The sequence below is a fragment of the Convolutriloba macropyga genome, chromosome 14, assembly GCF_964194025.1.
Source record: "Convolutriloba macropyga chromosome 14, txConMacr16.3, whole genome shotgun sequence".
Taxonomy (NCBI): Eukaryota; Metazoa; Xenacoelomorpha; order Acoela; family Convolutidae; genus Convolutriloba; species Convolutriloba macropyga.
Window position 1 is genome coordinate 20,518,537 of NC_134481.1, and position 14,545 is coordinate 20,533,081.

General features: G+C 34.7%; 2 protein-coding genes across 2 annotated transcripts in view; both read left to right on the top strand.

Annotated features, from left to right (window-relative positions):
* Positions 1–14,545, top strand: part of LOC142353412 (small ribosomal subunit protein eS6-like) — a 330,099-nt gene that overhangs the window by 93,459 nt on the left and 222,095 nt on the right. The window lies entirely within an intron of this gene.
* LOC142353343 (uncharacterized) overlaps positions 1–14,545 on the top strand; it is a 76,196-nt gene that overhangs the window by 44,520 nt on the left and 17,131 nt on the right. The window contains exons 4-6 of the mRNA XM_075405576.1: positions 3,849–3,963; positions 8,265–8,468; positions 11,110–11,365. Of these exons, the coding sequence (XP_075261691.1) occupies positions 3,849–3,963; positions 8,265–8,468; positions 11,110–11,365 (575 nt within the window). The remainder of the gene's footprint in view (positions 1–3,848; positions 3,964–8,264; positions 8,469–11,109; positions 11,366–14,545) is intronic.

Genomic DNA, 14,545 nt, shown 5'->3' on the forward strand with positions numbered 1-14,545 from the left:
GCAATTGAATGATTAGAGCTCCCACCAGTTGATCAAGAGCAATTCTACCGACGTTTTTAAGATCTGTTCACGCTTTTTTCGGTTTTCACGTAACTGAGCAGTCAAATTAGAGTTGTGATTTTAGTCAAGCGGAAGTTGTAAAGAGCGAAAAATCGAGTAAGTCTGAGGTTTGATTTTGTGCAAACTTGCTTTAAAGTGGAGTGAGAAATTGGTGTTTTTCAGAGGGAATTTTTCCACGTGCGTCAATTTGACTTCTCTTGCGTCAATTGTTTGTGTTTCTTCTCTTGAGTGCTTTTAAAATGATAAATATTGGTTTTCATTGGGCCTATTTGCAATTGCGTGAATTCCCCAATGGGCAGCTATAGCTTTTTGTTAGTTTGACACCATTTGTAGTAATAAATTATAAGTGAATATTTGATTTGGCCCCCCTTTTCAAATATGAATCATGTCTTCTCACCTCTTATCACTGCTGACTGTCCCTTTTGGTTTTTTTATGAGACATAAATAAACCGAATTAATAGTTTGAGTTCATAGCTAGCGGTTTTCATGACGTTGACACTATTTGTTTTCAAAAATTTTAAGCGAATTTTTGAGTTTTTTTGCGTTTTTATTTTTGTTGTCTTATCCTTTATGTTTATTTTTGCGCGTATTTCTCTTTGACTTTTTGCGTGATTGAGTTTAATATTGCTGTAAAAATGTTAATTGTCAGGTCATTAGTTAATTCAGTTCTTTGGACTGTAATTCAGGATTTGTCTTGCTATGATTTTTTTTTTCGTCAACTTGTGCTGTTTGTTCTTTAGTTCATGCAACTTCAACTGAATTGTGTGCGTGACGTCATTTTTCAATCTCAGTCGAGAGTTTTTTTGTTCATTCGCGCGATTGTTTTTTATTGGTCACACATGACTTACCTCACTCTCAAAAACGACTTTTCACTCTGTATTGATTTTTCTTTACTTGAATTCAAAGACGTAAGTTCAAATGAGTTTGTGTCACTCTATTATCACTGGTAACTGCTCATATTGGTTTCTTATGAGACATAAATGAACCGAATTAATAGTGTGAGTTCATAGCTAGCGGTTTTCATGACGTTGACTTTATTTGTTCTCGAAAATTTTAAGCTAATTTTTGAGTTTTGCGGTTTTTTTTTGAATTTTTGTGGTCTTATCATTTAATCGCATTAGGGACATGTCTCATAGGTTGCTAACAGAGATTAATTTATTCATTTTATAGCTATCGAATGCTATGACTCAGTTGATTTTTTCACTCTTGCGATTTTTTATTGTCAATTGGTCGCCTTCTCTTGATTTCATTAATGAGAGGTCTCATCAATTGGTTGGTATGCATAACTGAAGGGAGTTAATCGCTCAAGGTCATAGCTATTGCTTTCTATGAATTAAACGCTGTTCGTTTTCGAATGTGTTGGCGATTTTTTTTAAAAAATTTATTGATTTATTGTACCTGTTGCTGTCTAATCACCTATTCTCAAAAATGCAGGCCTCTTTGGCTGCTAGGGAAGATTTATTTAAATGAAATAATTCTTTCAGTGCGTAGCTGATGCTCTTGACTTTTTTCAAAAAGTAGAAGCCAGTTTTGCGAAAATTGGTGTTTGTCTTGTTATTGCGTCCATTTATGACAAGTTTCATTGTTTCCAAATGAGGAAAAGTAAAGCTAGTTATTGCATGAGCTCATAGGAAGATTGTTTGAATTTGATACTTTTGAAGTTTATTTTTTAGTCTCGCATTTTTTGCTTGACCTTTATTGGCCTCTTAGTAAGGCGTGTTTTGGGCCAGTTTATTTGCGTCGATTTCTAGCCAACTTCTTGATTGACTGGGACAACGTTTGTTTTATTCTTTTACGTGAACTTGTGTGAATTTTCTAATTATTCGAAATTTTTTTATTTTTTCCACACTTTTGAGTTGATTATTATTGATTCCCACTAAACATTTTCATAATTTTTGAAATTGTTTTGGTAATTTTCTGATTATTTCTAGATTTTTTATGCGCGTATTTCTCATTGACTTTTTGCGTGATTGAGTTTAATATTGCTGTAAAATTGTTAATTGTCAGATCATTTATTAATTCAGTTCTTTGGATTGTAAGTCAGGACTTGTCTTGCTATGATTTTTTTGTCAACCTCTGCTGCTTGTTCTTTAGTTCATGCAACTTCAACTGAATTGTGTGCTCGACGCCATTTTTCAATCTTAGTCGAGTTTTTTTGTTCATTCGCGCGATTGTTTTTTATTGGTCACTTATGACTTACCTCACTCTCAAAAACGACTTCTTCACTATGAATTGACTTTTCTTTGCTTGAATTCAAAGACTTAAGTTCAAATGAGTGTGTCACTCTAAAGGGTTTTTAAGGGCAGCTTATAGAATCAGCAATACGTTTAACGTTCTTAAAATACAACAGCTCAGCATTATAAAGATCCTTTTTTGTGGTCTGTTTCTTTACCATTTTTTTGAGACTTCAGATCTACAAAGCTATTGCTGCTATTTGCTGGCAATCTGCCAGCTATATTAAACCTGTTAACTGTAATGCTAAACTTGTAATGCTATGTTTGGACCAGAAAAATTGATTTGATGCAGCTCTTCGAAACTGTTATCTTCGACATCGAAAGGATGGTACCTAGTTTATGTTCGAAAAAGATTGCTTGCAATAAATGGAGTTGAAAGAAGCCAATTCAAAGTTTCCATCTTTTACCTCTGATTTTGAAAATTGACTTCTCTATTCGAACATTGGACTTTAACAGTCGCTTAGTGTGTAATGTATAGTAATTGGGAACTGCTGGTAATATTCAAGGTGATATGTCAATTTTGAGAATTGTTGATCCCATAAAAGTTGCACATGTCTAAACTATATAATGTACAGACCAAGCACTTATCAAAATCCCCTGCCTGGCCCATTTGGCTATCCCCGCCTATTCTTGTCATTATTTCTGTTTTTCTCTTAATAGCTTCAACTCATGATGGCTTTTTTAATTTATTGTTGAATTTTGAGTTTTGTCTGTACTTGTTGTAATTTGGTAGTCTTATGACAAAAGTTAGTGCAAATAAGCTGATGGATGTTATGACTCAGACTTACTTATTTTCAAAACGTTCAATAGATGTTGCCCATTTTTGTTCTATTTCAATTTGTGTCCTGATCTCTTTAAGGACAGGGCCCATCTGCTTTGTAATGAAGTACAAGTTAGCTTGTTTAGTTGAGGTTTTTTTCTGATATTGTTTTGTGTTTGTTATCATGTGATTTTTATTGATTGTTGCCCGTAATTAACGTTTATTGTTATTTTGATCTTTGTCTTGTCTCTTAGTGTCGCCAATGGCAGGTTTCATTGGTCCTCTAATGGGGCATTATTTAATTCGTTTACTGGTTTGAGTTTACATACACCAATTGTTTTTAGATTATGTGACTTTTTGAAAGTTTCCTTTCTCATCCTTATTTGGTAGACCATTAAGTGAACATGTGGATAAGCGGGGTGGGAACATAATGTGCTAACGCGCATAACCGAGCCTTCTTGTAAATTTTTGGGGAGATTATACTGATCTCAACTGAATGAAAGCAATAACTTTGGTTGAAAAATTATTGTCGTTTTTGTTGGCCAATGTTATTGTCGTTTTCCGTAATCTTTGTATGCTGTTGATATCGCGAGGCTATTTTACGTCGGTCTGAGTGTTCGTCTTTATTTTAGGAGGTTAAGTTTTACCGCATGTCATTCTAACTACTTTGCCTTTATTGGTGATATTCGTAGCTTTTTACTTTATCCATCTGTTATTCTATGTTAACGAATGAAGTTGAGGTTTTTGCGAGGTTATCAATGAGTTTTATTGAATTTTATCGCTTTTTTCTTCAGATGCAGGCTTCGACGGAGCAACTTGGTGCAAATGATGTTGGTCTTCGAGAGCTGTCCAATCAGATCAGACGAAGATATGTGAGGGACGGATTCAGATTCAACATCATGGTTGTTGGTTAGTATAGTAGTATCTTAACGAAAATTCAGCCGTGAAGCTACAGCGAGGATATTTTTGATATCGTAGTTTTTTACGGCTCTTGATCTACACTATGGTACCAAAAACCTACGTACAGCACAATTTTTGCTCTTTAAGCGTTACATTTGCTCAAAACGTTTGATTTGCGCTAAGGCGTGAAATCTTGGAAATTTTAAGCGAGATTTCATTCTCTCAGCTTCTATATAGAAAATGGTAAAAGAGCTGCTTTGCTCTTTTACTGGTTGCCACGCTGTTGTGATTCAAATATTTGTGAGAATATTTGGTAGAAAAATTGTCAGAAAACTGACCCAGAAGTCGCAAAAACTGATGTGAAAAATACACAAAATGTCTAGTTGAGGTTTAAGAAAAACGTAATGAATCGTTACTAGAGAACTGATGTGAGCTCATAATGCTGTATAAGTTGATGTCTGTGGCGCTTTTTAAAATTTTAAATTTTAAAATTATATTTTCACAGAATGTAAAATTAAATGCCGCACGTGTAAGCCAAAATTTTTAGGCATATTTTGTCTGAATATGAGTACGTGTGACCTCATTTTTTACACTGAATAGAAGTGAGTTTGAACTGAAATGCGTGATAGAATTCTTTGATCACTAGCTACCTCGCTATCTTAAATAACTTATACCACCAATGTCTGGTTACTCAAGTTTTTCAAGGTCAGAACAGGACTCCTATACAATAAAAGTTGTTACTAATGACGCCTCATTTTTGTTGAAAAATTATTTAAAAACAAAATTTTTTAAAGAAAACTTTTTTTAAAATTTTTATTGCGTCAGTGACTCAATTAACCCAGTTCTATATCTGTTTGTATTTTTGCTCTAGGGCAGTTATGTTTCGAGATATTTTTGAATTCAGTCTGTCATGTTTTTTAGTTGTTTGCCGACGACGATTAATTAGATTAAATCTAGTATCAAACCGCGTTTGGCTTTCCACAGGAAGTTTTCTGCCTATTTCTTCTATTTCGGTTGTGCTTTCAAGGATAGTTTTTATGGTACAGCTCTTTATTCAGTTCTGTTACATGCGCGTTGCTACTGAAAGAGAAACTCTAATGTTTGATAGGGTAGTTTTTAATGAGCGAAGTTCTTGTTTTTAAGTTGTTGTTGCTTTTTTCTCGGGTTGTCTGTTTGTTTTTTTTGCTATGCATTGATTGATCACAAATGACATCTCAGGTTTTCTTCAGATATTTATTGGTTGCAACTTGTAAAGAATTTTGTAACAGAAATTTTCTCTTTTTTTCTAGATTTTCTGTCTAATGTAACTAATTGTTGGCTTGCCGTTTTGTTAGTTTGTTCTGGAATATTGCTTTACTTGCTATGTGACTTCTCGTACTGAGAAACGGGATAAGCACGAGGGCACAAACCGTCTGTGTAGCTCTCACTGAGTCGTTGTCGGCTCTGAGTGTATGAATCACTGAACCCGATGAGGACGCCAGAAGGGAAATATGGAATTAAATTAATAATAACTTATGAATGCACCTAGATTGTTATTTAAAGGTATGCACTTGTGCTGAGAAACAAAGAAATCATACGGCCTAATTTCAAACGCTTTTTTATTGCTGACCGAAGATTTTTATTGCTGCGCACATTTATGAATGCGAAATTTTGCTTTATTGTTGAGAACCGGTGGAATTTGTCCAAATGTTTTGCCATGAAGGAAATTTTTTAATGATATATCAGCAGTTGTATATCTGCAGATATAGCAGAGTTGTGATATCAGCAGTTCAGCTGGGAAACATTTTGACCGTAGAAGATCTCTAGCTCGATCGTATTTCTTACGAAGGAAGCACAATTTTATCCCTATGAGTTTGCCGATTTAGACTTCCCAAGTTGATTTCTAATAGGCTTTGAATGAAATTCGAGTAAAGGACGAGTTCGATAGACCAATTGATATGAAAAGCAATAATATTGTTTTTAATTGCTCTTGAACGAAGTTCATAGCAATTATTGTAAACGTTTGTGTCTTTTTTATGCAAAATTTTTGCTTGACTTTTCGAGTGACTTTTACTCCCTTGCGTTTTTGCTTTTCACGTGATCTAAAATTCTCTCTCAATCACAACTTCAAGCAGCTGAATTGAATTGACGGTAATTTAATACTAAAAGTCAAATGAAAAGTGTGCCGAAACTGTTGCCATTTTTTTTTTACTTTAAATCTTAATAGTGGTATATGTTAACCTCTAATGTGGTTATTTGAAGCCCACTATTGAACTTCTTAGTCCCATTTAGGCTCCCCTCCCTCCCTCCCTCCCTCACCCCCCCCCCCCCCCCCCCGACTGAAGCAGGCTGCAATTGATTAGAGCTCCCACTAGTCGTTTGAGAGCAATTCTTTATCAATAGACAGATTAGATTAGGCTAGAATGTATTTAGCCTTAATTTTAGTTTTGTTCAAATGTGCATCGAATCAAAACTGTTATCGATTTGAATACTTAACTACAGAAGATCTGAGGTTTAATAATATTTTCTTACAAGACAAAGCAGATATTTTATCATCGTTTTGAGAAACGCAATATATTCAGTTTTTATTCGAATTTAACGCCAATTTGATTTTCTGCAAATATTTTTCTGTTTCAGTGAGAACGGTACTTTTTCCGGTAGAATTTTTTCTCTGGTCCGACTACAGATGCACCATGTATCATCTGCAAATTGGATTAATTTTTCGACTAATTTTTGTTGTGATGACGTTTCCAGAAAGTTCATTGACGTAAAGAAAAATCTGTGGACCTAAAACTTCCCTGAGGAACACCGTGATTTATAAACTCAATTTCCAGAGGAAACATCATTTATTTTTACTTGTCATATTCGGTTAGCAAGGAGCCAACAAAACATAATTGTTTCATCTTGAGAAAATCAGTAAAGAGCTACTTATTTGTGCTTTCAAGACATCTTTGAGAACATTGGTGAAACTTGGGTCAATTTCGATTGAGAACATTTTTACCTAATACTTTAATAAAAAACAAATCACAAATGCCTACCTATTGTCAATTTGCAAGATTCAATCAAGCAGTTAATTCTCATGGTCCCGGAGCTTTTTTTAGCATCAATAGAACCAATAGCAGTGTACAGTTCTTTTCTGGTTATTGCCCTGAACTTGAGTTTTTTATGGTAAACCATTCTTGTCTAATAACACAGGCAACGTGTTGACCTTTGCAAATTGCCAGCTATTCAAACGGTTTACTATTCAACTGGTCTACTATTTCTTTAAGATTTGTTGAATTTGTTCTCTTTTCATTTTCGTTTGCGTTCATGCTCTTATCATGTCTTTTTCGGAGTGAATTTCTATTGTTTTAGTTTGCTGTCTAAATTACGTATATATTTAAGCTGTTTCTGCCTCTCAATATCAGGGTTTTTTGCAAGTGTTGAATCACAAATGGCTTTGTGATATCAATTTTCTGAGCTCACCTGTCAACCATGGCTTATTTTTGTTTTAATTATGCTATTTGGTCCTAATTGTTTCCGTTGGTGCATATTTATCATCAGTTTTTTTCAAAGTTATCAAGAAAAGATTCAAAGTAAGTGTCGTTGTCATCACATTGGTACATTGTTCCTCATTCTGCTAGAGCATGATCTTTGTTAAATTTTGCGTGGCAACAATTTCTCATGTTCCTTGTAAGAAATTAGTGTTTTTTAATCCCATTTGATGGAAAACTGGATTCAAAAATGCCGATAAAACCGTTGGACTGGAAAAGGCACTGTTGTTATGACGGGCTTCGTAATTTGACTTTTTATTTTAGAACAATGGTCGACCAGAGAGAAAATCTTTCCGGGTTACCTGGTTGGATCCTCTGTATTTACAATTTCAAGGCCAGACTTTAATACAAAATTTTCTGATTTTGCGTGTTCTTTTTTGTTGAGATAATTCAAATTGCAATCTCTAAGCAGAATTTTGTTATCTGCTATCCCATAAGCCCGGTTAGGTCAATGCTCATGTAGTCAAGAAAATAGTCTCCCAAAATTTTGTTTGGACAATATATGTTTGCATCAGCTTTTCTTTGAGTAGCTTTGAATGTCTTCAATTTTTCGGCTCAGTGCATTTCTCTGTACTTTATTCAAAGCTATTTTTAGATTTCGGCAGCAATGGTTCCACGACATCTGCGGATGTCCTTGAGCCAATAACTTCAGTTGACGTCTTAACGTTTGAAATATTGAGGTTCAAGGAATTATTTGAGATAACAAGGGTGCTTCACATTTGATTCTCCTGGTCACTAAAGAGAGCATAGTGTCGAGAATATCTGGTGTCATTGTGGCCGAAAATTTGTCTGCTTTAGGAGAGACTGGATTGGGTAAGAGCACATTTGTCAACACTCTTTTCCACTCTGCAATCTACTCCAATGCATCAAGTGGTGGCGATGCTTCACAATCGAAAGGTGCATCTCAACACGTGCTGCAGTCGTCTAACGAGAGATGGTCAAAAGTAGTGAAAGAACACGCAGACAAACAGTCTACAAGTGCTGCTACTGCTGCTTCTACAGGTTTCTGTAATGTACCCAGAATTGTATTCGTATAATATGAAATAATTAATAGCCGCCCTCATCTTCTCAGCCGGCTATTATAGCGCTCCTATTTTTTTACGACTCGAAGAGGAGTATTGGTTTTCTCTCGGTCTTTTTTTTTACAGGAAGTAGATTTGTTCACGTGGCATTTTGACCTAAAAGCGAAAGTGAGAAAAGTTGTCTTGGTGAACAGATTTTTGCTAAGCGAGAGAAGTTTTTTGATCATGCGCTGCGTTTAGTGAATGACTTTTTGACTTTGAAAAGTAGTTTTTGACTATGGCACATAAAGATAACCGTTTTTAGCCGTTTTTTCGTCTAAGTGGCCCATTTTTTTGCTTTTAGTTTGGTTTTTGTAGAAATAAATTTTATTCGATACTATATTGAAATGTCAACCTCGGAAATTGATAACACAGTGTTTTGCAGAGCCTGAAAATGCGTTTCAAGTTTAAAATTGGCACATATTTCTCGATTTTTTAGTTATTTTTGGGCTTTTTTTTCTATTAATTTCTTGTTTTTTGGATCTTTTATCCGTCTTTTTGTCAAAAAATCAGTTAATATGGCAACTTCTTTTTGATAATTCATATACTCAACGACTCTTTCTACCTTGATGTAATTTTGTTTTATAAAATTGTACATATGCTAATCCGATTTTGGTAGTTTTTTTCAGATTTTTGTCAGTTTTTTTGTTTGTATTTTGGTTGTAATTGCTAGAAATAGTCTTGTTTTGCAACATGAGGGACTTCAATTTCGTTTCAATAAAAATTCAATCATTTTTTGGCGTAAAGTTTTTGAAAAACAGTTAAAACTTATTCATAAATGCAGGCTTTAAAGTTTTTTTTACCATTTTTTTTGGAAAATATTTTAATTTTTCATATTTATGAATTCTGCTTTTTCCTATTTTTTGTTCTCCTCAGGAGGATAGACCTTTGTTTTGGATGACTAGATATCTTTTTCATGTCTTGAGTGAGGAACAATGAAATGTATTCATTTTTCTTGAATTTTTTAAATTGATTTTTAACTTTCAAAAATCATGAATGTCTTTTTGTTACGATGCTCCTTACATTGTGCCCATTTTCTTGAAACTCTAGTCAGTATCATTTTGGCTTTGTCCTGGCACCTACATTTATTTTTGGTATATTGATTTTTTCAGTTGTTAAAAATGATTGATTTGAGCTTTTTCTTAGATTTTCGTCCTTTCTTTGGTTTGCAATTGGTTTCATTCAACATAAGGCAGTTCTGAGAGTTTGATAGTAAACCTTTCCCAAAATTTTCACATATGACTATTCACTGCAACTTCCGGCCTTGGTTTTAATTTAGACGATTTTTTGCCATTGAATATTCTTCTGCTGCTTATGTCTTTTCTATGATCAATTTAATTTTTGAATTAGTATAAAATCATGTTGTCTAGCATAAGTACAACAAGGAACAAGTGTTTGTTGTCTTTTTTGTCTTAATTGCAGTGATTAGAAGTGTAATTATAGGTGTTTTTCATTCTTAAATTTGAACTTTCTTTTTTGAAAAGATTTAACTTATTTTCTAAGATTATTATCTGCCGTTTGCTTTCGTGATCTTTATCAAATTAGATTCATGTATTATTTGAGGGCAATTGATGACCTTGCCATGTTTTTAATAGCCGCCCTCATCTTCTCGGCCGGCTATTATAGCGCTCCTATTTTTTTACTTGTCGAACAAAAAAAATGTTTCGCTTTACCTCATTTTGCCGCTTTTTCTACATTTTGCCTGAAATCTTTTTGACTTCTCTAGAATAGTTTCTCTCTTCTCTTATTCTGCTAAAAGTGATTTGAACTTCAGTTGCTTAGCATGGTAATTCAAAATGAACAGCGTCAGTTTAAAAAAATGAAGTCAGAAATAGAAACGGGATAAACCCATAAAGCCCAATTTTAGATGCCCGCTATTTGAACGTCGTTCCTATAAGTCTTATTTACCATCTCTAATGCTTATTGTTATTGATAGGAGCCCCTGTAGCCTCTCTCTAAGAAACAGAAGTATGTTCAACTACGAAATGCCTTCAAAATAAATCGGAATTAAAAAAATGTTTTTGTACAAAAATCTTTCTTTTTCAATATCTTCTGTTATTTCAATCCCAATCATGCTTATTGGAATCAACGGCGGCTATTTTCCGGCAATCTGCCGGGTATGTTTACTTTATTAAGAGGGGTTGTTTCGTAACTCCCTCTTAGAGTATAACTGAACCGGTGCGTGAACAATATATCGAAAACGAAAAGTGTTGTCAGTTTGATCTATTATCTGGTCACCAATATATCCGGTGGTCACCGGATAATAGATCAAAATGACAACACTTTTCGCCATATTTAGGTAATTTTGCCCCTATTTGCTCGTAGTTATTAATTATAACGATTAGTCTGCTAATGTGTTAACCAAATGATTCTCATTTCAAAAAATGATGTGATCTAAGAGTGATTTAAATGAAAAAAGTATTTATAGCGATGAGAAAATGATCAATTTGACTGAAATATGATAACATTAATTAGTTCAGCAAACAGTAAGAGAGAGAATTAGATCAATCGTTAGCAATCTCTCGGATTAAACGAGTGAGAGTGAGGTAGTTATGAGGATGTGAATGTCCATTGATGTTCAGGTTCTAAGGCCAAGTCATCGTATAGCACCTCCGCATCAAAAGGACCCTCAAATCCCCTAGTGACTCCATTGACAAAGCTAACAGCATCATCAACATCGCCCCGATCAGATGAAAAACACTCGCCAGAAATCACTTCTGATCTTGGGCAGTGGGCTGTGAACGACTTCACATGTGTGGTCTCAGAAGGAGACTCGAAGATGACCCTCGGGTTGATTGATACACCAGGCTTTGGACAGTTCCTTGACAACTCAAAGTGGTATGTCGAACTCCTTTTCTGTCTGTTGAATAAATTATGCTTAAAAATGACCTGACCCCCTCTCTGGCTTCAAGCCTAGCTTCAATACTTGGGTTCATACAGAGTTTTTTGCAATTAAATGGGTCCTATTGGTCTTTTTAATGCGATTTTTCTCTAGATCTTTTTTTGTGTGGCCGATTCGACTTCAGTATTTAGAATTGTTATATTTCTTTTTACTGAGAAGCTGTAAATTACGTGTAGCTTTGCTCTTAGTGTTTACAATTGAATGAATTTTAGATGTATTGGGATCTGAATTGGCACAAATTTCTCAGATCTGTTCACTATTTTTCAACTCTCAAATGATTTTCTATGGCAATTATATTAGTCCTGTAGTCTTCTTTTATGCGATTTTTCGCTTGACATATTTTTCTTCTGACACTTTCTACTTATCGTCGGAATAAACAGGTAAAGTCCGGGAGGCATTAAGTGGCTGAGCATCTTTCTTAGAGCCCTACGCCTTACTAGTTTCTAAGTATGTTATTCACCGAAACTATTTTGAGGATATATTTCCATGGTGTGAAGGGCGGTTCTTAATCTTAATACTAAGCCCTCAGCGCCGCCCTCAGTCAATCCATCGAAGCCAACCGCCTGCCGATCGTTTGGGAGCAATCTGCCCGACGTTAGTCGGTTATGTTTTCATTTTCTGTTATCAATCATACTGTTATTAATTGGTAATACATCTGCTTAACTGGTGTATAGTTCAAACGTTTTAAATCCTTCATTGTTATTAATTGCTCTCAAACAAAAATTCAAGAAATTTTCTTTAAATGTGTGAGTCTTTTTTGCACAATTTATGCTTCACCATTCTTGCACTTTTGTTCTAGAGTCTTCTGCGCGCTAAAGTGAATTTTTACGCTTGACTGCTTAATTTTTGCGTGATATAGAAGTTGCAGTGTTTCCGAAATTAAGTTTGCTGCTAACATAAAGGCGATTGTAAGCGAGGAAGTAGCAAAACCAGTATAACTTAATTGCTAAGGTATCAGACTTGCATTTGGGAAGTCGCGAATTCGAACCCCTCTGGGCTCGGTTTTTTGCACCAATATAAAATTTCTAAGCTTCATCCCCTCTAAGATGCTCAGATTGTCGTTGGAGAGCAGTTCGTCCGACTCTGATGTAGTCATTTTTAATATCCGCCCTCATCTTCTCAGCCGGCTATTATTGCGCTCTTATTTTTTTTTTACTTCGTCAAACTTTTTTTCGCTTTACCATTTTGCCGCTTTTTCGACATTTTGCGTGAAATCTTTTTGACTTCTCTATGCTAGATTCTCTCTTCTCTCATTCTGCTAAAAGTGAATTTGAACATCAGTTGCTAAGCAAAGCAATTCAAAATGAACAGAGTCGGTATAGAAAATTGAAGTCAGAAATAGAAACGGGATAAACCCATAATGCCCAATTTTAGATGCCCGCTATTTGAACGTCGTTCCTATAAGTCTTAGTTACCACCTCTAATGCTTATTGGTGTTGATAGTAGCCCCTGTAGCCTCTCTCTAAGAAACAGAAGTATGTTCAACTACGAAATGCCATCAAAATAAATCGGACTTAAAAATATTTTTGTACAAAAATCTTTTTTTTTTCAATATATTATATTCGTTCAATCCCAATCATGCTTATTGGAATCAACGGCGGCTATTTTCCGGCAATCTGCCGGGTATGTTAATATTTGCGCTCGATCGAAGTGTGAAGCAATTATTGTAAACATGCGTTTTATACAAAGTTTTTTGTTGGCGTTTTTTGGCGCTGTGAGGCTAAGTGAAATTGTTTAATCTTTTCAAACTATATTCTACGGTTTTGATTATTTTAACGTTGTTCTATAAAGCTTTTTGAGTTTTGGCTGATTTTGTTTGCCAGTCACATTGTTGACAGATATCACTGACTTTCTGATGAGACATAAGTAAGTTTTCTTTGCTGTTTCAGTTGATTATTGTTTTTTTTTCTATGATGTTAACACGACTTGTTTTCATAAAGAGTGTATCAACTTCTCAGTTTTGACCGCTTTTTGTCATATTGACGACTAGTTTTGCCGACAGTTCATGGAATCATCAGTAATGACGGGTTTTCTTTGCATTAACTGAAGGAAGATTCAATGTATTTATTGTTGGCAGTTCTTGGGTATTGTTTTTTTTACTTTGTCACATTTTGTGTTAAAAAGTTGTCCCTGCGTATTATTTTTCTTGATTTTGTACTTAAGCGGTAGTGCAATAAGTTCGCATTTGCCTTTAATGCCTTATTGTTTGATGTCGCTGAAGTATTTTATCGCGTTTTCAATGACTCTGATATTTTTATTAGATATAACCACTGACTTTCAAAAGGAACACCACTGACTTTCAAAAGGAACAAGGAAGTTTATCTTTTTGTAGTTTTGTCTCCTTTAGTTCGTATGTTTGCTGGTTTGTATCTTTTAAAAACACATTAAGGGTTGTTCTTCTGTCGTAGGTAATACGCAGGTCTAGTTTTTATTCGTGTCTTTGGATCATAACTCTACGTGTCCTTTTGTTTCTTTTTGTTTTGTCATGGGACGCTCGTTTTGGCTATTTTGTTATTCAACACAGCTCAAATGCACTGTTTTGTTCTTGTGTTCTCCCGTTGTTCCTCATTTTTGATTTGCGTGACTTCAACTGCTACGCTTACTAGAGGCGAATTTCGAGCTAAATTGCGAATGTCCTCTCACTCTAAATGACTTTTTAGGGCCACTTCAGGTTTTTTTATGTCAATGAAAGACAACCGTTGAATGAAGGTGGGTAAAAATGAGTGAATTGATATAAAAATTATGTTGCGTAATTAATAGCCGCTGGCAGCCTGTTGAAGGCTGTTATTTAGGCGCTTTTTGAAAAATTGTTTTTCGTTTTACTGAAGTCACAATTTTTGACTTCTGACTTAGCTCACCGGTCGCTTCAACTGACTAGAATTTAGAATGCGTTCAGAAAATTAAGGTAAACACGGTCAGGGTTAAAAATCGATTTCAAAAGAACCGAATGACAGTGCATTAAGTTATTAAAGTTCCTCCGAGTATACTGCTTTATGGTATTATTCTTCATTTTAGAGGCTGAATTTACCATATTTTTGCAATTAGATAACATTTTTACACTTAGAAACAATTCAGCTGTCGCCGATTTTTCTTTTCTCAAACTTGTTCAATTCACG